This window comes from Sphaeramia orbicularis, chromosome 21 (assembly GCF_902148855.1).
Source record: "Sphaeramia orbicularis chromosome 21, fSphaOr1.1, whole genome shotgun sequence".
Lineage (NCBI taxonomy): Eukaryota > Metazoa > Chordata > Actinopteri > Kurtiformes > Apogonidae > Sphaeramia > Sphaeramia orbicularis.
Window position 1 is genome coordinate 10,653,951 of NC_043977.1, and position 27,336 is coordinate 10,681,286.

The window sequence follows — 27,336 nt, forward strand, 5'->3', positions numbered from 1 at the left end:
TGTTCTTGGGTTCTATCTGTTCTTGTGTTAAATCTGTTCTTGGGTTCTGGGTGCTGTTGATCTGCTGTTGTGAGTCTGGTTTCAGTCTTTCCTGACCTGGGTTCTTGGTCCATGTCCACGTGGTGGTTTCAGATTCAGACCACTGACAGATGATTCCACACTGGGGGGTGGAGGGGGGGGGGGGGGGGGGGGGGGCGCTCCCTTCACCATAAGCCCCGCCCCCTCTGCAGCTGTGGTTCTGTGGGCAGTGGCTGCACCCGGACCAGGACAACTGACACAATACCAGGTTTCATGTGGCGCTCTGACAAGCTCACAGTGGACGCGACACAGCAGCGATCGGGGTCTGAGGAGACAGGAAGTCCATCTGGACTGGTGAGTCCGACTGTAGAACCAGAACCAGGAGCAGCGTCCTGTCAGTGGGTTGGAACTATCAGAATACTGGGGTGGGGGGGTGGGGGGGGGGCGGGGTGAGGGTCTGACTCTTTTTATAAACACACTCCGGCACAGAGGCATTGTGGGAGGAAAATGTTCCTGCGGCAACTTGATTCACTCAGAAAACAAGTTAAGCAGCAGCAGTGGAGTGGAACGGAAAACAGCGAAAAAAAGAAAGAGTTCAGGTTCACAACAAAGATCAGTCACACCAGTCAGAAGACACCAGGATGGTTTAACACAACAACACAAAGACGGACTCTACACACAGTCACAGTTTCACAGTAAATAGTATGAATAGTTCATTTAAAGTTTCTTTTTCTTGTAGTAATTTACTGACGTGTTTTATTGTATCTTATATTTTATCTACAAGCAAAGAATTCTTTGTATGTGTTTACATACTTGGTGAATAAAGATTATTCTGATAAATGCAGCTGGAGTACACTAAAAAACAACCAACCAAAAAAAAACAACACATTAGGATGAAACGGTGTGTGTTAATGTGAACAGGTTAATTCATCAGGACAAACCCCTTCAGATGAACCACCTTATTTTTGACAGATTCAACACCTCTCTGACACTAAACCCAAATCCTAACTCCAAGAGGATTTTTTTGTGCATTTGGACCTGATACATGTTTGCACCAAACCTGGTTGAGCTGAATCAAACATCAAGAAATTCAGTTTTTTTCCATTATCAGCATATTTAATCTGTTCTAGTTCGATCCCATAACATCTGACCTGAGGAGCTGATGGACCTAAAAACCACAGTCTGGTTTTAGTTTCTGTTTCTGATCTGAACCTCTGGTCTGGATCATGTGATGTTTTCAGCCGTTCTTGCTCAGAATTTCAATTGCTTAAACAATAAAGAATAATGAGACTCAAATGTTTGGTCAGAACAGGTTACTGATCCCGGACGAGCCCCCACAACCTGCCTGTATTCACGTGAGAAATGTAAAAATTAAGATATTTTGGCTGAAAAATAGATGACTCATGGTACATAAGACCTCACACACTAAAATGAAGATTTTATTGTCTATTTGTATTCTTTTTCTTCTTGAGCTGAAGTTCAGTTGAATTTTCCCCAGAGATTAATAAAGTTGATCGTACTCTTCAGTTTGCTCTGAATTTCTTCAGCAAGAACCTAAAAGAAATTCTGTTAAAAAGTTAAATCGTCCATAACTGCTTTACAGTAGATCAGATTTCGGAGCAAACTGAGGAGTTTTTATTGATCAGATGACAGTTGTATAGTGAATGCAGCTGCATCTGGCTCCGTCTCTGGTTTCTCAGTATTATTACAAACACAGTTATGTCTGATGGATAAGGGCGGTGGGAGAAACTGCTGCTCTGTTTTCAGCTGACATGAACCAGACCAGACCAGACCTGGTCTTCATTCACCGCCTCCTTCACCTGGTGTTGAAGTAAAACCAGGGCCTTTAAAAACCTGTAGATCCACCTGGGACCTGCATGTCAATGGAAACCAGATCAATCCAGACCCAGGTACCTGAACGCTGATTGGTGTTTGGTTTCCACAGACGGAATAGAACTCTTCTCCTTGGACGTTCGAGAGTCTGTGATCATGGATGAAGGTTTGATGACGCCGCTGTGGTTCCAGACCGAGGCCCCCACCGAACCCCTGCCGAGCGGTGAGTTAATGACAATGCATTCACATGAGACGTTTAATGACCAGGTTCATTAACGGAGTCATTAAAGCTCCAACAGAGACATGAGAACACAGCAGAGTCCCAGGGAGTCCACGGTTTATTCACCGTCTGGATGCATCATTTCACACGTCAGCAGTCACTCAGATTAAACTGTTCGCCTTTTGCCAAATCAACACAACACAGCTGAATTTGAGGTTTATTCACATGTTAAACATCACTTTAAGATGGACTCAGTCTCACCACTGGTCACATGACTGGGATGGAACAAGAAGAACAGACCAGGTTTTATAAACATGTTTAGTTTCAATGTGAAAAGTTGATCATTAATGGAGTGAAAAATCACCACTTTAGGAAAATATTTATCTTACAGATGTTGAAAAAATGAAACACAGTATCAGAACTAGACCTGCACAATATATTGTTTGAGCATCGTCATCGCGATGTACGTGTGCGCAACAGTCACATCACAGGTTCTGCAATGTAGGAGGCAAATGAACTGAAAGTCTTCTCATCTAATTTTAACCTGGGTACCTGACACACACTGTGCACAGCGATCCACCAATCACATTCATTCTTAATCAGTTTGCCAATAGACCACGCCCCTGCACATGGAGTGAGTCACTGGTAACAACACTGAAAAATTAGCAACGAACGGGAGAAAATCACTGAAAGTGAAGACTTGGTGCCAAAAAGAAAAGCAACGTCAGTTATCTGGAATTATTTTGGCTATAAGAAAGATGATACTGAAACGTGTTCTGTGTTGACAGTGCCTTCCACCTGTTGACACAACAAGAGGAAACACAACTAATTGGTTTTACCATTTACGTCAGCACCATACATCTATTATATCCTCGAGTATTTTTTCATATCGCAATATATATTGCAAGGTTAAAATAAATCGCAATGTCAGTTTTTTCCAATAACATGCAGCCCTAATCAGAACAGTAAACAGTAAAAATCCAATTTCATCATCTGTTTCCCACCTGGACGTTACTTTAAGACATTTCACACTTTAACCTGTAACAAATATTAGCAATAGACATAACAATCTATGTCTAAACAAGAAGACATGTCGTGTGTTAATCTGTTACTGAAAAACATCCAGTTGATAAGAAGTCACCAGTTCGATTAATCTGAATAAATGTGAAGTCATTCAGGTTCATTCTCTATTAGTTAAAATACTAAACATGAAAATGGTAAAAATGGAGCAAAAACTACAAATGTACAAATGTGAACCAAAATTGCTGACTTCCTGTTGGTTCAGGGTTTGGTTCCAAGAGAATTTTTTGTGCATTTGGACCTGATACATGCTTCCACCATATCTGGTTCACCTGGGTCAAACGTCATCAAGAATATATTCAGTTTTGTTCATTATCATCATGTTTAACCCATTCTAGTTCAATGTAGTATTTCATTCAATAACATCTGACCTGAAAAGCTGACGGACCTAAAAGCCACAGTCTGGTTTTAGTTTCTGTCTCTGCTCTGAACCTCTGGTCTGGATCATGGGATGTTTCCAGCTGTTCTTGCTCAGAATTTCAACACCTTAAACAATAAAAACAATGAGACTCAAAGGTTTAGTCAGCTCTGAATACTGGTCTCGGATGAGCCCCCAGACCACAAATTTAGATTAATTGGTTCATCTAAATTGCCCATAGGTGTGAATGTGAGAGTGGCTGGTTGTTCGTGTCTATATGTCGACCCTGCAATGAACTGGCGACAGGTCCAGGGTGAACTCTGCTTACTCCTATAGGCAGCTGAGATAGGCTTCAGCACCCCCGCAATGTTCTCGAGGACGAAGTGGTTCAGAAGATGAATGAATGAATGGTTACTGATCCCGGACGAGCCCCCACAAACTGCCTGTATTCATGTGAGAAATGTAAAAATAACGAAGTTTTGGCCGAACTTATGACTCACAATGCATAAAACCTCACACATTTACCTAGAATTTGATCAGGTTGGTTCAAAACACTGGTTTAGTTTCAGTCCGGATCAGAGAACATCATTTCAGATTCCTCTACAGTTTGTTTCTGCAGATTTTCATACATGGTGGCGTTTTATGTCATTTTGTTATAGTCTCTTCATCGACCACAGTCAGTTCACATCCACCTCCTTTTTCCAGTCTGGTGTTTTTTGTTTTTTTTTTACTGTGGACATTCTGGACCAGACTCAGAGTTCTGAGTTTGAGGTGGGTTCAGTGTCACTGGGTCCAGACGCTTCAACAGCTTCGTCCTCCTTCCGAACAGTAAAGTGTAGATGCTGTTGAACGCTCGGCCTTATGGGTCAGACGTCCTGTGGTCAACATGTTTTCACCGGTCACTGCAGGTGCTGAGTCTGGACCGAAACCTCACAATGAGTGTCGGCTGTGTGCTGAGGTCCAACAAATTCATGTAACAAAGACCGCACTGCAGTCCTTCAGTCAAAAGCAGCAACACAAAGTCAGGATTCACTGAAAGAATCCAGCGCCGCTTGTGTTTTGTGTTGAAAGTCCAGAGAACAGAGCAATCAGACGGAGACTGAGGAGACAGAAGAAGCTGAAAACAGAAACATTCAAAGTGCTTTTATGTTTGATACTGGACAACAATGACAAAAGCCCAGGTCACAGGTTCATGTAAGTACAGGTCTGGAAAAATGAGGAGTCAACGTTGATCTGTGACTAAAATGAACATGTTTCTAACTTTTAGACGAAACAGAAGAAAAGAGACAATTTGACAAAAGAACAAAACTGGTTTTCAGAGGTTTTGAAAAACAATGGAATCCTCAACCAGAGAATGAAAGTTCTTTCATTTCTGTTTTCTAGTGATTGTATTTCTGTTCTGAGGATGAGAAAATGGAAATCAAACCATTTTCTTAAAAGAGATGTTCTCTGAAAAATAAGACTTTCATTTATTTTTTCATCATGGAACAGGATTTGGGCTGAAAGAAATAAATGGAATGTTCACTGGATGTAGAACCTGGACCTGAAGTAGAAGCTGGACCTGAACTGTCTCTGATTCAGGGTGTCTACATGATGGTATCCATGGTACCGACAGGAAAGGGGCATGGTTAGCCGCAGCTCTTTTTTATTTCAAGGAACCGACAACGAAACAATTCGTTTTATTCAAAAAAAAGAACTGACAACAGACACGATGCAATAAACAACCCAGAAACTTTTCAAACGTGATAATTCCAGTGACTTTGTCATTTTATCATTGCAGTTTTATTGTTTTGCAGAAACATTTTACTCTAAACATCTTACATTTTTTCACAATTGTCTCTTTTTTTTTGTGGCAAATGTTTCTTTGAACCATTTTATCCATAAATATCAAACATATTATTGGGTTTGTCTGTTGTTTGTCATTTTGTATCTCTAGTCAATGTTTTCCCAGTAAATATGAAAGAAAATTAGTGTCATTATTTATTTATTTCTTATTTTATTGGTTTATTTAATAGGGACTATGCATATTTATGAACATTGTAAAAAAAAAAATACACCCATGTAAATATGCCACTATTAGTAAAAATAACTACTTTCATCTGCAGTCCCTATAGGCAGGTGGCAGAACAAGACATAAAACAGCCAACATTAATATTTCACTCGTTCACTGTAAATTAAAAATTTAAAAACTACACTTAATGATGATGACACAGACATCATCAAAACAAACAAATAAAAAACAAATAGACATAGGATGATCACAGGGGCATTAACCTATACATTCATCTCTATACTTACATACAATTAAACAGAGAAAGTGTATGGGTAATAAAATGTATCAATTGAAAGTGATGCATGTCTGGTTTTCTAGGAGCCACTGTTTTAAGAGAGTTTTGAAAGTGTTGTATGTTGGACACTCTCTTATTGGGAGGGGCAGGTTATTCCAAAGTTTACCTCCTACTATTGACAGTACTAATACCATGTTTCTATTAGTTAAGGCCATAAGGATATGACATTTTCTGAAGGTTATTGTTAATGTTAGTAACTGATTTGGTATTTCTCAGCCCTTTATACATGAACTGTACATATCATCATCATCATCATCATCATCATCATCATCATGAGTGTAAACATAAATGCACTTGTGTTGTTTCATCTTATACATTACTTTTTTCCAGTTCCATTTGTCATGTGTGATTGTCTCTGATAGATCATCTTCCCATGTATTATTATTTTATCCTTTTATGTTGGAATCAGTCATAATTTAATGACAATGCACAATGATGCATAAGTATTTTTTTCCAGTCTGGTTGCCGTTCCTCCATCCTGTATTCGTTGTAAATATCTGAACCGGCGTCTCTGCAGGTGAACAGGGTGATTTTTTCCGCGGCGGAGGCTAATGTTCAACTCCAAGTACAGGCAGCTGGTCGTAAATGGACTCCAACTGAAAATGACTGTTATGGTTCTTTAAACGCCTGCATCATTACTGTGTGATGTATAACACTGGTTAAACTGCTCTCATCTGACACAGCCAATAATAACACTAGTGGAGCTGTTACCACGGTAACGCCGCGGAGCCGTCGCCTCGGGGAAGCCGTCGCCGAGGACGAGCGGTTTTAGGTTCATTTACATGATTCCTTCATTGTACGGAGCAGAGACGAGGCTTTCATAAGGACGTCCACAGGAGACACATCATGTCACACATGAATAAAACGTCTCCAATTCATCCAAACATCATCCACTTAAAGCTGCTTAAACCATTTCAGGACTTCTCTGTCACATTCAACTCAAACACTTCTTTTGGATTTGGTTTGATCAATGTGGGATTTGTCTTCCTCTTGTGAATGATTTATTCTCAGTCAAGTTGCACAAATAATAAATTGTACATGACAAACATTTCCCAGTGATGAAGTGCAGACTTTATCAGCTTCATGAGGTCACAGAAGAAGTAGCACAGTAATAAAATTTAATACAATAACAACATTAAAACTAACCCTGACATGAAACCCTCCAGAGACACTGAGTTTTACTGTCAGTGAACACATTCTTCATCTGTTCGAGTATTGATTCGATGCTACAAATGTCTCGTGCACAGGTGTCAAACATGCGGCCCAGGGGCCAAAACTGGCCTGCCAAAGGTTCCAATCCAGCTTGCAGGATGAATTTGCAAAGTGCAGAAGATATTAACAGTCAAGGGCATCGAACTCAATAATAATAGCATAACATAGAAATAATGACTCCAATTTTCTTCTTGGTTTAATGTGAAAAAAATAATATGACATAATGTCTATAAAAAAATGGCAACACCAATTATTTCTCTTTGATTTATTGCAAAGAACATTACATTCTGATATCATTTAATAATAGAACGTCAATCATAAATAAATAATTATAAATAATAAAGTAAAATTAACAATATTCTGCCTGTTTTGTGCCTTGGTAGATCTGATCTGTAATGCACACGTACTGTATAAATCATAAGTTGAAGCAGAATATTGATCAAATTTTTCTTATTACTATTTATTTTTATTTTTATTTAGAAATTTCAGTTTTTTTCAGGTTATTCACATCCTTTTTGTTTGGATAGTTTGTAAAATGTAAATGTTTTTCATAATTTAATGTTATTTTTTGCATTAAAAAAATTGGAGTTGTCATTATTTATAGGCTATTATGCCATTATTTTACTGGTCCAGCCCACTGGAGATCAAATTGGACTGAATGTGGCCCCTGAAAGAAAATGAGTTTGACACCCCTGGTCCAGTGAATCCATCAGAGCTTCAGTTGACTCAGGTTTATCTTGACCTGACCTCGGTTCCATCCATTTCCCACTGATGTCTTCATTTTCCTGCTTTGGGTCACTCACCTGGAAGATCAGGACCAGATCTGGACCTGCTGTTGGTCCAATATTTCAGATGTAAATCTGAATAAATGGTTCAAAGACGAAACACTAGTTTATCGACTGTCATTCCAAAGCTTTGAGTTGTTTCCATCAGGTCAAACATAGAAAACCAAGATGTAGAAGCAGGTTTCAGATGCTCTTAGTTCCTTTTACTATTTTACTGATGGTCCCGCTGTTGGTCAGTTATGGAGTCGGTCCATTATTCCATCACTGCAGAGATTTTGTGTTGAACCAAACCCTGGTTTAATTAAGATGATCTGAACCAGTTCTATTCATGTTCAGGAGGATCTTTTATCCAGTTCACTGCACTCAAAATGTAGTTTTTCTAGTTTTTTAGTCTTTCTAGTTTTAGAGTCAAATGATCAGAAATTAAAAGACAGGAGTCGGTGAAGAAGAGAAGATGGTCACAGTCACAGTCTGGTCAGAACAGGAGGATGTTTGGAAGAAGAATCACAATCAATGATCTGGGTCAATTTTATTAAATCCAGTTCAATTTTATTAACTCCTGTTCAGTTTTAACAAATTCAGTCCAGTTCCACCCAATCTGGTTACAGTTTTATTAAATCTGGTCCAGTTCCAGTTTCTCTGTATTTTCCGGCTCCTGCAGTTGGACTGACGTAGACCCATAGAACTGGGTTAAAACATGTATCAGGTCCAGATTCACAAATAACCCTCTTGGGCTTAAACCCTGAACCTCAGACGGAGTCCAACATGTTGAATATGTCATTTATCTGTTTTTTGTCATTTTGATCCATTGAAGTGAAGTTAATGTGAGTCCAGGACTGAAGGTTCTGATCATCTTTAACCGCCTTCATCTACTTCTTTAAATGACTCCATAGATAATGAATTACCTCTTTTATCCTAAATGCTTTTATTGCTGTTCCTTCCACTGAGTTCATCCGCTTTTTCCTTGTGTTTCCTTGTTTCTAGAGACTTTCTCTCTTTCATTCACACATTCATGAAGCGTCAGTTCAGACAGACTTTACTGCGTCTACATTTACATGCATTTCTTCTTTTTTGTGTCTTTTCCGTCTCATTCCCTTCATGTTGGAGTCTTTTAGTCCTTTTTATCTCACCGACCATGGGCTGTTGTGAAGGCCATGTGTCAGCCGGCATCTTCGTCATCATCTTCATCATTATTGTTTTTGTCGTTGCCGTCTTCATTAACAATTTCTTCATCTTCAACATCTTTGTCTCTGAAACTACTGGTCAGATTCATTTCTAATTTTATATGTATCTTCTTTGGGAGAATGTCTACAAAGTTTGTTCACAGTTTTGAGATGCTTTGATTTTTAAATTTTTGATGAATTTTTCAACTATAAAAAATGGGCCTTTCCTTCTAATGGTCTATATTTAGATGGTTTATAACATGTAAATGGTTATAGATATCAATATAGTTCCTACTGATCACTGATAGAAGTCATATATGGACTTTGATTGAATTAGTTGAGTTCTCCTCCAGTGAAAGTACCACCCACTTCAGTTGTTAGACTGATCTCCTGCATCCAGACCACAGGATTGGAACACAGAGACAGAACCTGACAACCTCACAAATTCAACTGGTGATGATTCCGACAGAACATGACGCTGACATACAGGGACACTGGAACTATTTTCTATTTTCACCGATAAATCATCTTTTCTATATATCATTGTATGTATGTACAGGGGTTGGACAAAATAATGGAAACACCTTAAAACATCAAAAAAATATAATTTAATATGGTGTAGGTCCATCTTTTGCGGCAATTACAGCCTCAATTCTCCGAGGTATTGATTCATACAACTTGTGAATTGTTTCCAAAGGAATTTTAAGCCATTCTTCAGTTAGAATACCCTCCAACTCTTTTAGAGACGATGGCGGTGGAAATCGACGTCTTACTTGAATCTCTAAAACTGACCATAAATGCTCAATAATGTTGAGGTCTGGGGACTGTGCCGGCCATACGAGATGCTCAACTTCATTAGAATGTTCCTCATGCCATTCTTTAACAATTCTAGCTGTATGGATTGGGGCATTATCATCTTGAGGTGAAGGTGTTTCCATTATTTTGTCCAACCCCTGTATCTTTATTTAGGCGGGACAGTGCACATTAATGAACACATTTATACATTCCATTTCAGCATAAACATGTAAATATGCCGGAGTTAGCATCAGTACTAATTACCTCCACCAAGGAACAGCAGAGGTTATGTTTTCATCAGGGTTTGTCTGTCTGTCTGTCTGTCTGTCTGTCTGTTTGTTTGTCTGTTGGCAAGATAACTCAAAACCTTATGGATGTATTTGGATGAAAATTTCAGGAAATGTTGATACTGTCACAAGGAACAAATGATTCAGTTTTGGTGATGGTCGGTGGGGGGGGGGGGGGCGTTGTCTGTCTGTTAGCAAGATAACTCCAAAAGTTCTGGACAGATTTGGATCAAATTTTCAGGAAATGTTGATACTGACAAAAAGAACAAATGGTTATATTTTTGTGGTAATTGTGTGTGTGTGTTGGTGGGGGGGGGGCAGATTTTGATAAAATTTTCAGGAAATGTTGATACTGGCACAAGGAACAAATGATTACATTTTGGTGGTGATTGGGGGGGTGGATTTTGATGCTTTTCTAGTTTTCATCTGCAGTCCCCACTTAATAAATAAATAAATAACAGTGCTCCGTGCAATACAAAGCAATATAGTGGAATAAGTGTAGTACAGAGCAAGACAGTGTAATCCATTACAAACCAGTACAGTTCAATACACTACAGTACAGTATAGTACAAAATGACATTTGTGCCTACATGTCAAGGACTAAAATAAAATAAAAATCACTCTTTAGAAGACAATACAATACAGTACAGTACAAAATGACATTTGTGCCTACTTGCCAATATTTGTTTCATCCATTTCGGTTAAAATTAGTCAAACGACGGTGCAAAATAAAAATAGCAGATTATTGACGTCAAATGCATCCAAACTAAAGCCTGTGTATGAATGTGAGCAGTATTAAATGGAGGTGTTAGTGCTGAACAGTAGGAGGAGGGTTGGAGGATGGTTTGGAGCGGCTCAGGCTGTCACGGTGTTTGTTGCTGATGGGTTTGTGCAGCTGCATGTTGCATCCACAGCATCTGCCGAGGAGTTGGTGGAGGTAATTGAAGACGGTTTGAAATCCCTGACTGATGGGATGTCTGTGGAGAGATGAGGAAGAGGAGGAGATGAGGATGAAGAGGAGGAGGAGGAGGGAGTCCTGGAGGCCCGGTGCTCCCCTGAACTCTTATCTGTGACTCAATGAGGAGGAGGAGGAGGAGGAGGAGGAGGTGATGAAGGGGCTCTCAGGGCTTTAAGATAAACAGACACCAGACACATCCCCCTCTTCCTCCTCCTCCTCTTCCTCCTCCTCTTCCTCCTCCAAAGCCTGCAGCTCTCTAACTCAACTCATCCTGATCCAACTGAGCTGGCACCGACGCCGTCCTCAGCTCGGTTTTTCTTCGTCTGCTGCCACTTCTTCTTTATCGATTTCTCTGCGTCTCCTGTTCCTCCTCCTCCGTTTGATGCCGTCGTATCGTCCATCAGCCCGTCGTCCTCCTCCTGACCCCCACCCCCACCCCTCCACCTGTCCATTCCCTTTGTCGGCCCTGTCCACTGCCTGTCAGAACAGGCCGTGGGTGGAAACATGGACGATCTCCCGTTGTTTCCTGTCTGGATTCACCTCCATCACTGCAGTAAAGTGAGGATAACAGAGACGTCCGGGAGGTGGACAGGGGACAGTCAGCCTCTAAAGGACATTTGCATGAAGCTCAACCTCATCTTATATTCATACAGTTTGAAGAATATCAAGAGACTGAAATAATCCACTATAACCATATATTCCTTCTAAACTGTATAATGTTTGAGGAGGTCAAACTGTTTGACTTTTTTTTTTTTTTTTTGTCATTTTGTTAATTTAACCAGGAAAAAATGGCACATTGACATTAAAAAATCTCTTATGCACAGTGTCCTGGAAAAGATGGCAGCAGAGGAAGTAACAGAATATAGCAAATTCATCCATACATCCACACTAAAAACTTACATAAAATGCAGTAAAACTCAGTTCTAAAAACATGCATAGAACACCAAACTAGAAACATACATATAAAACAAAACCAATCATTTATAAGGTACTAAAAGTATAACAATGTTCCTTGAAAGTATCTCAAAGCAGAACCCAAATCAATCGGTTGGAAAAACATGTTGATGTACAGACTGAATAGTAGAGGTCTAAGGAACGACCCCTGTGGTACACCCTTTGTATCTGTAAGTCAGAGGTCTGTCCTTTAACTTGAACACACTGTGTTCTTTAGGTGTTTTTTCTACTTTTCTTTGAGGCTGTGACTGTGAATAGACTTTTATATAGTTTGTTTATGCCGTTTTTATAATCTTGTTTATAATATAATAATGTAAATGTAGTTGTAATCAGCTCAGTGTTACTGTATATAGACTTTATGCAGAACATCAGATGTTCTATATATTCACTACGTTTCACTGCATTGGCCCTGATAATAAATACATAGATACATACATACATGCATTTAGATAATCCAACCTGCATTTACTGCTTCTACATCACTTTTAATTTGTTGCATCTTTTAGATCATTTTCATGTTGTGATTTTCATGGAATCATTTTTTCTGTTTGTTAAAGCAGCGTATGACTTATATCACTTTTTTTTTTTTTTTCAAATTTGTAAAACACGAGTGATAGCCTAATCATCACTGCTCTATTAGTCTTTCCATGCTTTTGTCACATTACTTGGGCCTTTTTGGAAATTTTGTTGCAAAGTGCATTGTGGGAATGGGAATTCTATGTAGCAGCAACGTCGCTGTCTCTTGGTGAAGCTGAACCCACATGTGTCCTTTACCTCCATCCATCCTAGACTCATTCTTTAAAACAACCCTGGTGGAATGAAGAATTTTCTGTTGTAGAGATCTAGCTCGTTTTCTTGCCGAATCTGTGAGAAACCGCTTTTGCTTGGTCACTCTGTGGAGTTCCCATTCCCACAATGCACTTTGCGACAACATTTCCGAAAAGGCCTGAGTGACGTTCCAGTTTATGTAAACAAGTGGACTGTGTTTATGATGGAGTTGTAGTTGTTCATCCATGAGTGAAGTGATTCAGATGCATAAGCACAGAAAGACTAATGGATTAGTGATAATTAGAATATCACACAGGTTTAACAAATTTGAAAAAAAAAAAAAAAATTGTGATGAAAGTCATACGCTGCTTTAATGTTTTGTCCGTTTTAGTTGAAATCAGTCTCACAGTGACGCTAAATAAAAATGATCCTGGATCATTCAGATGTATTAAAACTGAAGCCTGTCCTGTGAATGTGAGGAGGTAAACTTCAGATATTTGTGTTCAAATGTTTCATCACATGCAGAGATGAGTCATTTCATTCTGAAACTGTACAGATTGTTGCTGAAGGGTTTCAGTTGCTCTGTCTCTGTTTTCAGACATTTTAACAGAATGAGACGCCTTCAGCAAATCAGCTGTTTTCAGACAAATGAACCGTGAGGAAACAGACAGAAACACATTTACACTAAGAACATCTTTGTTTCATTCAGGCACAAAAACAGACGCTTCAGTCAGTTTCTATTCACACATTAAGGTTTGACAGGTCAACTTTAACCACAAAGACCCAAGAAAACCTTATATTTATAAAAGATAAAGTAGGAAATGAAATAAAGGAAACCAAACCACAAAGATTCATTTAGGACAAGAACAAAATGAGCAACTCTAAACATGTTTTTGTTTTATGATAAATTCATCTGAATGAATGAATGAATGAATGAATCAGTAGATTATCTGTCCCTGAATAAACATTAGCTTCTGTCATTTTTAGTCTTTTAAGATATGTTCAACGTCGTGTCATTCCTCTTCAGTCTCAGATTGGCTAAATGCAGTCAGCACTACAGCTAATGTTGGCTAATTTGACTTAATTCCTTAAAAACATATAGACTTAACCCTTTAGTGTACTTCATACAAATACAGTCTTCTCTCATGTCACATGTAAAGCCTGTGTACATGTGTATTTATTTACTAAAACATGACTCATCTTCTGTTTCACCACTTGTGACATGACAGAATGTAGAACAGATTTTATTTCAGAAAACAACTGACAGGAAGAGGGATTTTTATGCACGTGTGGAGTAAGTCTGGTTTTTAATACAGATTTGGTGGTGTGTATCGAACATTAGCCACCGCTAACTCTTTAGCTAACATTAGCCATAGTTAACTCTTTAGCTAACATTAGCCATAGTTAACTCTTTAGCTAACATTAGCCATAGTTAGCTTTCTAGCTAATGTGAGTTCAGTGGATCTTGAACCTCCTACATCTCCTGAACCTCCTACACCTCCTGAACCTAGTACACATCTTGAACCTCCTTTGCCATCTACACCTCCTAAACCTCCTACACCTTCTGAACCTCCTACACCTCCTGAACCTCCTACGCTTCCTGAACCTCCTACACCTCCTGAACCTCCTACGCTTCCTGAACCTCCTACACCTCCTGAACCTCCTACGCTTCCTGAACCTCCTACACCACAGGTGTCAAACATGCAGCCCGGGGGCCAAATCCGGCCCGCCAAAGGGTCCAATTTGGCCCCTGGGATGAATTTATGAAATGCAGAAATTACACTGAAGATATTAACAATCGAGGATGTTAAAATCATTTTTGGTCAATTCAATCTAAAGTGGGTCAGACCAGTAAAATACTATCATAATAACCTAGAAATAATGAAAACTACAATTTTTTCTCTTTGTTGTAGTGTAAAAAAAGTAAAATTACACAAAAATGTTTACATTTACAGACTAGCCTTTAACAAAAAATGTGAATAACCTGAAATTTCTGAATAGCAGTCTTTGGAATTGTACCAATATTCTGCCTCTTACTAGATGTTTTGTGTATTTATAGATCCACTGTGATCTGTAAGTTGTGATGCATATGTATAAATTATAAACTAAGGCAGAATATTGATAAAATTGCCCTTTATTTTTATTTTTTTTTTTTTTTTTAGAATTTTCAGGTTATTCATATTTGTTTGTGTTATGTTCAAGTACAATTCATAGATGTAAACATTTTTATTACAAAATTTGACTTTTTTCACTCAAAAACAGAAAAATCTTTGGAGTTGACATTATTTATCCATTTTTATCCTATTATTTATATTATTTGACTGGTCCGGCCCACTTTAAATCATATTAGGCTGAATGTGGCCCCTGAACTAAAATGAGTTTGACACCCCTGTCCTACACCTCCTGAACCTCCTACATCTTCTGAACCTCCTTCACCTCCTAAACCTCCTATACCTCCTGAACCTCCTACACCTCCTAAACCGCTTACACCTTCTGAACCTCCTACACCTCCTAAACCTCCTGAACCTCCTACACCTCTGAAACCTTCTACACCTTCTGAACCTCCTACACCTCCTAAACCTCTTACACCTTCTGAACCTCCTACACCTCCTAAACCTCTTACACCTTCTGAACCTCCTACACCTCCTGAACCTCCTACATCTCCTGAACCTCCTACACCTCCTAAACCTGTGACCCCACCTCTGTCCATTTCCGTCCTTGTATCTAACGCTGGTGTTTTCCTCAAAGTCGCAGCTCAAACTCCTTCATCTGTGTTTTCTCTTTTCTGTTGTTTATTATGTGTGGATGAGCCTGAGGACAGTCCCACTGTTTTCTCCACTACGATACTTTCTTCTGTTTCTCCAGAGTCATATTCTCGGTTCATTAAATAAGTGTGAGGCCGAGTGACCGACGGGTCAGATCCAATTTCACAGACATCACATGGACTCTGCTGCTTCAGATTATTTCTACCCCAGATCGATCCCAGAACCTCCACACATCGACATTAATGTGACAGATTTAACCCAACGCTGTCAAACCAGACTCACAGGAGCATTTATCTACTGAAAGGACACACAATTATCAAATAGTTAGGTTCATTTAACAGCTTTTACTGGTTTTATAGGTAAAAATAAAGTCACCTAACAAAACAAATGACACATAATATTACAGAATGCATTAAAAGTTGTAAAACCAACATTTAATGGGGGGTAAATATTAAACAAAATTACATTAATATCACACAAGATCTTCAGATATTTCGTTTACAAAATATTTTTGCAAATATTTTTTCAATAATTTGAACTGATTGTAATCATTTTATGAGACTTTTAGATGTATGTAATAATACAAATGATATGTTGTTTCCTAGGTTTATTTATTTCCAAATAAATGGATGATAATAAATGAACAGAATGTGGAAAAAACTGTGATAACTTTTTATCATTTAACTGTTATCTTAAAATAAGCAAACAATAAAATCATGTGTAAAATTATAAATGACTCAAAGCAGTGATACGTTATTTCTTTGTACACCTTGTACTTGTAATAGGTTGTTGTTGTTATTGATTATAAGAAAGAAGCTACGTTGTTTTTTTTTATCTTATTTATAAAACTTAAATTAAAAAAATAATTGTGAAAAATGTCCCTGTTTTGTGTGTCCATATCTGTTTTCCGTCTTGTTTGCTTCGCTGTGGCCTTGATGCTATTAAAGCCACGCCTCCAGCCTCTGTCAGCCAATCACAGACATCTTCACACTGTTGCCGATAACGACAACAGGCCGTTGCTGTTTGTCCTCCGGCGGCTGTTTTCCTATTTTTCTGGCGTCGATCTCCATCAACCTCATCTGCTCCGGCCGATAACATTCCAGTTTTTATTTTGCGCCTGGTCTCCGTGGTGATGTGGGCGTTCTCCACGGTTGCCACGTCGATGCAGCGCTCCAGGACTTAACTGGTTTGGCTTCCAGTCGGAGCTCAGACGCTCGGCTGCTCCTTCGGCCTCGTCTTCGCCTCTGAATGAGATTAACGCCACCTCTGGGAATGCGATGAAAGCGTCCGACCCCTGAGGAGGTCGACGCGGCGCCGGTCCAGCGCCTGTTGATCCCTCTGGGTTCAGACACTGGAACAGGAAGTGGAAGTGTGATGAGGCCTCAGCGTCCTATGGAGATCAGCGATGAGGCGGACGCCAACTCCACTCATGGTCACGCTTTGAGTTCCTCTGAAATGGACTTCAGGTCTGAGACTGAAACACAGACTGAAACACAGACTAAAACTAAGACTGAAACAGAGTGAAACTGAGACTGAAACACAGACTAAAACTAAGACTGAAACAGAGTGAAACTGAGACTGAAACACAGACTAAAACTAAGACTGAAAGCGACTGAAACACAAACTAAAACTAAGACTGAAACACAGAGTGAAACACACACTGAAACTAGGACTGAAACACAGACTGAAACACAGACTGAAACTAAGACTGAAACACAGACTGAAACACAGACTGAAACACAGGGTAAAACTGAGACTGAAACACGGTAAAACTGAGACTGAAACACAGACTAAAACTGAGACTAAAACACAGTCTGAAACTAAGACTGAAATAGACTAAAGCTAAGACTGAAACATGGACTAAACTGAGACTGAAACACAGGCTGAAACACGGAGTAAAACTAAGACTGAAACATAGACTGAAACACGGTCTAAAACTGAGACTGAAACACAGACTAAAACTGAGACTGAAACTAAGACTGAAACACAGACTGAAACACAGACTAAAACTAAGACTGAAACTAAGACTGAAACACAGACTGAAACTAAGACTGAAACACAGACTGAAACACAGGGTAAAACTGAGACTGAAACACGGTAAAACTGAGACTGAAACACAGACTAAAACTGAGACTAAAACACAGACTGAAACTAAGACTGAAATAGACTAAAACTAAGACTGAAACACAGACTAAAACTGAGACTGAAACACAGACTAAAACTGAGACTGAAAGACAGGCTGAAACACGGAGTAAAACTAAGACTGAAAGATAGACTGAAACACAGACTAAAACTGAGACTGAAACACAGACTGAAACACGGACTAAAACTAAGACTGAAACACGGACTAAAACTGAGACTGAAACACAGACTAAAACTAAGACTGAAACACAGACTGAAACACAGACTGTCCTCATATGTGGTTAAAGCAGAAAATCAAACCCTCAGGAAATGGTTCAGTGTTTTGTTACCATTTAATCATTATTTTTCATTATCCTTTCCAATAACAAAAGGCTAAATTAGCCACTTAGCTAATGTTAGCTGCTATCTACATATGTCAAAGTTAAGTGACTCTGTTAATTTTGTTAATTATTCTGTTCCTTTTTGTTCAATTGTTTTTTTTTTTATTTTGTTGATTAATTTCTTAATATTTGTTCATATTACTCATTTTATTATTTTGTTAATTTTGCTGATTAATTTGCTTATTTTTGTTCAATTTGTTGCTTATTCTGTTCATTATTTTGTTCATTTTTGTTCATCATGTTTTTTGGTTGTTTGGTTCATTTTGATTATTTTCTGATCATAACTTGGTGTTATATGAGTGAAGCGTCTGTTATTGGTTAATCCATATTTTTGCGTTACCTTTGACCAGGGTTTAACAGGTTAATCCATTTTCATTATTTTACTCCTTCAGTTCTACTCAGTCATGTTAAATATGACCTTGTTTCCAAACTTTTTACAGTGGATAATATCTCCTAACCCAGCCTCCTCCTCAGCTTCCATCAGTGATCGTCTTTATGTTCATGGACACTGAGCGACTGTTTCACATGTTTATAAACCGTTAAACTGACTTGTGTGACCCGTTGTGTTGGTTCGGATCCGTTTTTACCCGTCGGTGAGTCCCATCTGTCTCCGTCCCACAAGATAAAGTCGTGTAATTCTGCTTTAATTGCATCGAACTCGTCCACGTTGTAAACAAAGCAGCGCGATGAGAATTTAACGAGTGGGCGAAACCTCAGTGTTTGAGGTGATTAGGCATTAATGAGCCTGTCTGTTAATTGCACACATCGGGATGCACATTAATACTGAGAGCAGGGGCTGATGGGATACGTCCCACAAACACACCGACGCAACGTCCTTCAGCACAAAGTCGATGAAGGCGGAACATGACGCCAGAGCAATGATTCATAATTATCTATAATCGCAGACTGAAATGAGACAGACTACCAACAGAACCGGACCCGTAGAGAGGACGGAACCCCGACAGAACCGCACCTATAGAGAGGACGGAACCCCGACAGAACCGGACCTGTAGAGAGGACGGAACCCCGACAGAACCGCACCTGTAGAGAGGACGGAACCCCGACAGAACCGGACCTGTAGAGAGGACGGAACCCCGACAGAACCGCACCTATAGAGAGGACGGAACCCCAGCAGAACCGGACCTGTAGAGAGGACGGAACCCCGACAGAACCGCACCTGTAGAGAGGACGGAACCCCGACAGAACCGGACCTGTAGAGAGGACGGAACCCCCAACAGAACCAAACCTGTAGAGGATAGAACCTCCAACAGAACTGAACCTGTAGAGAGGATGGAACCTCCAACAGAACCAAACCTATAGAGAGGATGGAACCCCCAACAGAACTGAACCTGTAGAGAGGATGGAACCTCCAACAGAACCGAACCTATAGAGAGGATGGAACCCCCAACAGAACCGAACCTGTAGAGGATAGAACCTCCAACAGAACTGAACCTGTAGAGAGGATAGAACCTCCAACAGAAATGAACCTATAGAGAGGATGGAACCCCCAACAGAACCAAACCTGTTCACATCGTAGAGGATATAAACCTGATGGTGATACAACAATGCACTGATACGTTCTTTTACTGACGGAGACGAAAACATCCAATATTTAACAAATTACAATCAAACAAATGGAAATAATGGTTTTCAGTTACAGACTGGAGTTTAATGTGGATGAAAAAACACAGGAATAAATATACATTTATTCAGATGCTGGTACTTATATGAACATGATTAAATAAGTAAATAAATAAACTGTGTTCTGGCCCACCTGGGCAGGGTCTCCTTCAGACTGGGGTTCTCTACCAGAGGCCTGGGAGCCTGAGGGTTCTGTCTGGATCTTAGCTGTTCCTAGGACTGTTCTCTTTTGGACACAGACCTCTGATGTGGTTCCTGGTATCTGCTGGTTCCATCCTCTCAGCTTGGGGGTCACGGCCCCTAGTGCCCCCCCCCCCCCCCCCCCCATCGCTACTGGCACCACTGTTGCCTTCACACCCCACATTTTCTCTCTCTCCTCTTTCAGCCCTTGGTGTTTCTTGAGCTTCTTGTGCTCTTTCTTTCTGATGTTGCTATCACTTGGGATCGCTACATCTATCACTACCACTGTCTTCTGATGTTTACCCACCACCACTTTGTCAAATAATGTCAAATGTCAGTAATGACTTTAGAACAGTCAGCATCATAATGACTTAAAGGTTGTGTTGTGTTGTGTTGTGTTGTATTGTGTTTCCACCTGTTCTAACCTGTTGTGTGTCGGTTCTACAGGCGATGATGTGGACGGCAGATACTTCGCTGTCATTCTTGGAGGTGAGTTTTACATCAGACTGACCCAAATGTAGGAAACCCAGGGTTCAGAGGCATCTTCAGCAGAACCTCAGCAGAACCTCAGCCTTTATTAGTCCTCATGTTTGTAGATTAAACCCACAGTGATAAAACGTGTCCATGTACAGTAAAACAGATAATGATGAAATCTGAGGGAACGTTGAGTCTTTATGAGTCCAGATGTGACATAAAACTGGAATAAAAAGGTGAAGACAGACGTCCCATCTGAAGGACAAACGCTGAAGACGTTCCACTGGTGACGGAGGATTTTAGTCTCATTAGTTTTATCTCTGTTCAGTGTTTTGATCTTTCATTGTTTTTTTTTCTGTCTTTGACCTTATGACATTTGTTGTTTCATTCTTTTTAGTGAATATTGTTCTGTACATTTATTGGTTTCATTTTTCCACTGGTTCAGACCAACACAAAGGCAGATGTTTGTTTCTCTATCGTTATCATTGTCATTTCTTATCTGTATTCTTTTTTAAATGTTTTTATTTCAGTTAAGCGTCCTAGTTTCCTTTATTTTGTGAATAATTTCCGTGCACTTTCAAACGTTAAGATCTGGTTTAGAATTAGAATCAGGTTTATTGGTCAAGTTTGTCGACACAAACAAGGAATTGGACTCCTGCTTAACCTCAGCTCTCATATAAAATAGAATAAATGTTTGTTAAATGAAAAAAAAGAACAATATTATGAAAGTATAAAGACAGTAGTTTAACCCTCTGGTATCCACCCATAGAGGTCCTTTAATCACCAAAAGCGCATAATCTGCACAGTGTCGTACTGATGTCAGAAGGTTTTTCATGCAGTTTGTTTTTAACATTTTTCTTTTTTTGTATTTCATCAAATTGAGCAATAAACAAAAATACCAAATACTCAATAACTGCCATATTTTAACCCTTTAAATGGAACATTTGTAATGTAAACATACCAGATTTGGTTTAATGCCAAAAAAAAAAAAAACACACAAAAAATAATGTTCCAGAATTAACTACATCTTTAACTAGATTTTGTAGCTGATGTTGGCTAATGCTACTTTCAATACTAGCTGGTTTCAAGCTAATGAAAGTTATTTGTCAACATCCAACTCTCTCATTAGTCTACTCTTTTTTTCCATTATTTCACATAAAAATTTATTTATTTTTTTCATCCTGGCATCTGTCAATGATTAACACCAACATTTGTTAATATGCATTATTCTTTGTTGTTGTAGGTCAAATGTTAAATGCTAAAATATGTCAGTGTGCATTTTGTACTCACTTGGTAAGAGGGTGTTAGTGAAGGACTTTAACATTGTTCACAATGTGCTGATTTTAAAATGCTGAAAAATCATATGACCTTTTAGGACATGAAGTGCAAATTGTGCGTATGCTCACCTGGATACTAGAAGGTTAATGCAGGATGTTTTTCAAAAATATTTAGATTTTCAAAATAAAAGAAGTGATTAAGAAATGAAATAATCAGGGGAATAAAAACCTTGTGGCTTCATAAAATGTTTGGGATTTGTCATAAATAGAAGAGGGTTAGTGTGTGGTTGCCATGGTGATTCCATCCCTTAATTTCCATTTTTTTTTTTTTTACTTCATATTAGAAACAAATGGGACATTTTTCAGTGTTTTTGTTTGTTTGTTTTTGTAATCGTTACTAAATGTGTAAAAGTACATGAATGAAAAGAACTCCTAAATATTTCACATGTAAATGAACGTCTCTCTAATTGATCCAAACCGGATCGTTTTCTGATTGGGCGTTAACGGTTGTTGTGTTTCCAGCTGTCATCGCCACTGTTGTCCTGGTTCTCCTGGTTCTGGTGGTTGTCCTGATCCGGTACATGTTCAGACACAAAGGTTCGTATCAAACCAATGAAGCCAAAGGCACCGAGTTCGCCGAGACGGCAGACGCCGCGCTGTGCCGTGACCCCGCCCTGCGCCACACCGTGGATACCAGTACCAAGGAGTACTTCATCTGAACATGTGCGGATGGAGCCAGAGGCCACAGGTCTGGAACTGGAGGATGTAGATCGGACCTGAATTGGACCTGGACCTGGCCTTGACTTATTGCGTTTTTGTGTCAGACTGCAGATACATCCATAACTGACATTGTTTTCATGGAAACAACTCATTTTATTACTTTCTGTTGTTGGACAAAAGCCATTTCCATCAATACAAACCTGGTTCTGGTTCTGGTTCTGGTTCAGAGTTGAGCCTGTGTCTTCAGGTGAATGTGTTCATGTCTCAAAATCAGTCAGAGAATGTTTACATTCTCAATAAAACTCTGATTAGTGGAGTTAGCCGATTATTATTGATTATAAATTTTTCATTGAATGGAGAATGGGATCCCTCAGGGCACCGTCTTAGCCCCCATCATTTATATGTTTACATTCATGTATTTTCAGATGTAGGTCTACAGCTGTACACTGATGACACTGACCCCATCTATATCCACAGTAATACTCTGATGAGTATCTGATTATTATTGATCATGTAAACAGTCTAATCTGATCTGTTTTATCAGATAACAGCAGTAATCTGATTATAATAAATCAGATTAACATACCTGGATTTGTCCCCAATACTCCCATGTCATCATGCATGTATACAGGTTCATCTGATTTATTTAGTTCTGTTACATCTGAACATGTGGAAAAACTATTAAGAGAACAGAAATGACATAGAAGACAGTAACAGAAAGTTGGATTCTACGTCACTACGTACGTACAAACTGAAATAAATCCAATAATGGACTGAAACGTCTAAACCAGGGTTTATGGATTATCCTATTTCTGAAGTAACTGTAAACGCATCACATCTGATTAATAACAGTTTTTGGATTTATATCGTCATGGAAACAGACTCAATCATAATTTCAGAATGTTTTCATTAAATATTATTGATGATAAAGTTCACTGTAACTTGTCAAAAACTACTGTTGTTGATTTGCAGCAGATTTAAGTTTTTTGGGCTAAAATGTAGATGTGTAATCCACAGATGTGTGTTTATTTATGAGGACAGAGTCTGTCCAACGTGTTCCTGTAGATGTGGAGTCATTTGGCCTTATCTGTGCAGGTTCTTTTAAATGTTTACACGTTTCACTGTTCACCCAATGAGCAGCTCTGGGTCTTCTTCTTTGGACACTAGACGTGGACCTGGTTCTGGTGTTTGTGGAGTTTTAGTTCATGTGTTCATGTATCCAGTATTTATATAAATTTATATTTATTACCTTCTCTGTTTTCATCAATAACATCGTTCACACCAGATCATCTGGTGAATGAACCTGCATAAATACTCAGAACAGCACTATCATGTGGTCACAGAATAACCAAAACATTTTACAGAGTCTACACTAGAGTTTCACAGATAATGGTTTTCACTAGTCGCTTTAAACATTTACCTAATGGAAAAACGACAGTTTCGCCCAAACTCTCGTTTTTCAGTTAAACGTTTTTGCACTGGCTAGAGGTGGTTTTTCGAGCGTAGTGCAATTGGTATATGATGCAAAACTGCAATGGAAAGACCTTTTTACACAACTAGAATCATGTGAATTAAAAAAAACGGATGTTGATGGACATTACAACAGTGAACAGTGAACAGTGAAGAAGAAGACTTTTAAATGAAACATAGTGCAGTATGTGTGGACACACCAGGAAACGGAATCATTTTTTAATTTAGTACGAGATAGAGGGGTAATATATAATAATAATAATGAATATATCTGTAAATCTACACAATATTTATGTTCATCGCCATGTTTATGGAATGACTTCTCGTGTCATCTAAAACATAAATAAACAAATCATCGCATTTGTGATTTAATGGAAAAACTGACATTACACACTTACTTACGACATTTAGTAAATATCGGTCAAGTTTTGCACAAATGTCCAGTGGAAAAGTGACTTGTGACAAAAACCTGAGTTTAATGTGGATAAAAGAGACAAACGTAGGAGAAAGTATCTGTTTTTGGAGATACATGGATATGTGTTTCCATGGCAACAGTTGGTTCTGGTGGTTCAGACCCTGGTTCTGTTATCAACCCATACAGTGGACAAGCAGTTTCAGGCTAAGAAAGAAAGAAAGAAAGAAAAATGTCCTGGATGGTAGAAAGTTGAATGAATCCAATTGTGGGAAGGTCATTAAAGTATTCATCCTGCTGTTACTAGGCTTTTATTTCATATATCATTTAATATATTCATTTGAAAGCACTTTCACAAGGTCACACACACAGATGAAATAAAAACCCACTGTTTTAACACAGCTGAATTGTTCTTAGAGTCAAATCACCTGGAAAACCAATAGAAAATGCATTAATATTAATATATAAATGAATACATTAAATGATACATACATTAATATTCAAGTCATTTACAGTCTGTGTTTATCTTGTCATGTAAATATAAGGTCAGAGTGTTTCCTGTTTTCAGGTAAACCTCACCTGTTCGTTGGTTCTTTGACAGGTCGTTCCATGTGGACGTTCACAGGGTGGATTTAAGGTGGAAATGTCAATATATATAATGTAAATATTTATAGGGGGTTATTTATCACAGTTTTAAACGTGCATGTGTGTGTATTTATGACAGTATTTGTACATTTTTGGTTGTGGGTTTTATGTCTGTATTTATTGTGTATTTCTATTGTGTGTTTGGTGTTTACCTGTGAATGGAATCTGCCTGTTAGACTCAATGTCCACCAGTTGGTTTGAACATGGGCTGAAAATAATACGCTTTTAAGGACGTACTGGATCCGGATCTGCTTCAGGTCCACTCATCTATATGAAACAGATCTGTTTTAAGGTAAGACGTCACATTTTATTTATAATGACCTGCTTTATCACCGTCCAACTGAAACAGAGCTTCAGTTATTTTATTTGTTTCAGTCTGAGTTAATTTTGTTGTCATAAAACCTGTTTGTTGGATTTCTATGTCAGTGAAGTTAGTGTGGCTGAGGTTTGTGTTGCAAATGTAGTTGTTCCACTAATGTGACTCTGTCCTGGAGGTTTTGCGTCCAGTTAAAGGTCCAGTGAATCTGTCCTTGTGTCCACGTCTTCTCTAGTTGTTTGTTTTTAGTTCAACTGGACTGGGTTTGTTGTGGGAAACGTTTGGATTCTGACTTCAACGACAGACTCTAAACCAGGTCAAACCCTGGGGTTCAGGGTCAGTACTGGGTTTGTGACTCATGTTGCATTCATGTACTATGGGAATTATGGTAAATACTAGTTACAAAGTGGAAAATTGCACATGAACGCCCCCTCATGTTGTATTTTCCACTGAAGAACTGGGAAAAAATTAGATCCACAAGATGAAAATAACCTTTGACTTTTTCAACATGGTGGAGGGTAACAAGGGATTCATGGCTGTTGCATCAAGACTGAGTTCACACTGAAAACCTGCAGATACATGGAATCATTCAAACACTGACAAACTGGGAACAACCGCTCCAGCCCTCTGAACTAACAGGGGCAGAAAGAACATGAATGTATCAGTGAGTCCAAACACTGACCCCCTGGGGAACCCCAACACTGGCTGGAAAGCATGGGAGGAAAGGTTTGTTCACTGCCGAGCTGCTCACACAATTTCACCGAATCAAAGGAAAACACGACTCAGCTCCTGGTTCAGTCCCTGGTAAGAAAACTGAGATTTAAAAAAAATGACAAGGAACTGAGAATTATTTAAGTTAAAATTGTACCAAACTGTTAAGGGGCCATGTTTATTATGTAACTTTGTGTTTAAGTGCGTTATGTTAAATTATCATCAACTAAACTAAACTTTACTTGTATGTTTCATGAACTTTATGTTTTGAAAATAGGAAACATTTCAGCTTAAATATTATTTAACAGCATTTGACTAAAATGTTTGTTTTATTTAAATAAATGCATATTAATAATGAATGCCCTCAAATCAGTGGTTCCAAACTCTTTTTTTTGAACAAGCGCCCCCTCACCTAATCATGAGCGTCCTTGTGCTGCTCCTTGAGGGCCTGGAAATAAGCCACATCCTTAGACGCCTTGTCAGGATGTATTTTATTCAGGTGATCCTTTAAACGCCAGGGTTTCATCACTTCATTAGAAAAAACCTGCACAAAGTGGGGACATCAGAATATGAATGTGTGTGTGTGTGTGTGTGTGTGTGTGTGTGTGTGTGTGTGTGTGTGTGGTCAAAAGTTTTAGAACACCCCAATTTTTCCAGTTATATATTGAATTTCAAGCAGTTCCAGTCCAATGAACAGCTTGAAATGGTACAAAGGTAAGTGGTGAACTGCCAGAGGTAAAAAAAAAAAAAAGGTAAGGTTAAACAAAACTGAAAAATAATGTACATTTCAGAATTATACAAAAAGGTGAACAAGAAATGGATTAACAACTTAAAGCAGTTCTGCAGCAATGGAGGTTGAGCAAGCCTGGAAAGTTGGTGCTACCAGTTCCTCCAGGTGTCCTAACGTTAGAGAATTCCTTCAACCCCCTGTGTCTGCAGAAAAGGAGTGTTGGAACACACTTTGGTACCATACCGTTGGGAGCATTATTTGAACAGTATTGTACTGCAGAAAGTAGTGTGTTACTATAAAAATGGAAAAGAGGAAAAGGCAATTAACGATAGAAGAGAGACAGAGCATCAGAAGACTTAAAAATGTAGGTCTGTCCTCCAGAGAAATATCCAAGAAAGTCCAGGTGGCAGTAAGTCCAGTTTCCTTCACCATCCAAAGGCACTCAGAAACTGGACTGGGAAATGCTGACAGGAAGTGGTCTGGCAGAGCCGAAGACACAACAGAATCAGAAGACAAGTTTATGACAGTCAACAGCTGGAGTGAGAGGAGACTGACAGGACAACAGCTTCAAACACAGAGAAGACAGTGGTCGTAGGAAGCAAGTCTGAGTTTAACTGTGAACAGAAGACTTCCAGTGTCAGGTTGGCTCAGTCCAGAACACCTCCTTCAGTCTTCAGTAGTCCACTGGTGGTGC

The 27,336-nt window shown here is 39.0% G+C and overlaps 1 protein-coding gene across 1 annotated transcript; it reads left to right on the top strand.

The window, feature by feature from the left end:
* The first annotated feature begins 249 nt into the window (after nt 1-249).
* On the top strand, nt 250-22,908 carry LOC115412486 (glycophorin-C). The gene is made up of 4 exons (XM_030125019.1): nt 250-372; nt 1,964-2,074; nt 20,335-20,376; nt 22,161-22,908. Exons 2-4 carry the CDS (start codon nt 2,008-2,010, stop codon nt 22,355-22,357), a joined length of 306 nt encoding a protein of 101 aa, XP_029980879.1. The 5' UTR covers nt 250-372; nt 1,964-2,007; the 3' UTR covers nt 22,358-22,908.
* Nucleotides 22,909-27,336: the final 4,428 nt, after the last annotated feature.

What these genes read in the sequence shown, in the direction of transcription:
- LOC115412486 (XM_030125019.1), top strand. Translation starts at nt 2,008, where the DNA reads ATGGATGAAGGTTTGATGACGCCGCTGTGGTTCCAGACCGAGGCCCCC. An exon ending in CACCGAACCCCTGCCGAGCG is followed by an intron (nt 2,075 to 20,334) that starts GTGAGTTAATGA and finishes TCGGTTCTACAG; the next exon opens with GCGATGATGTGGACGGCAGA. An exon ending in CTTCGCTGTCATTCTTGGAG is followed by an intron (nt 20,377 to 22,160) that starts GTGAGTTTTACA and finishes TTGTGTTTCCAG; the next exon opens with CTGTCATCGCCACTGTTGTC.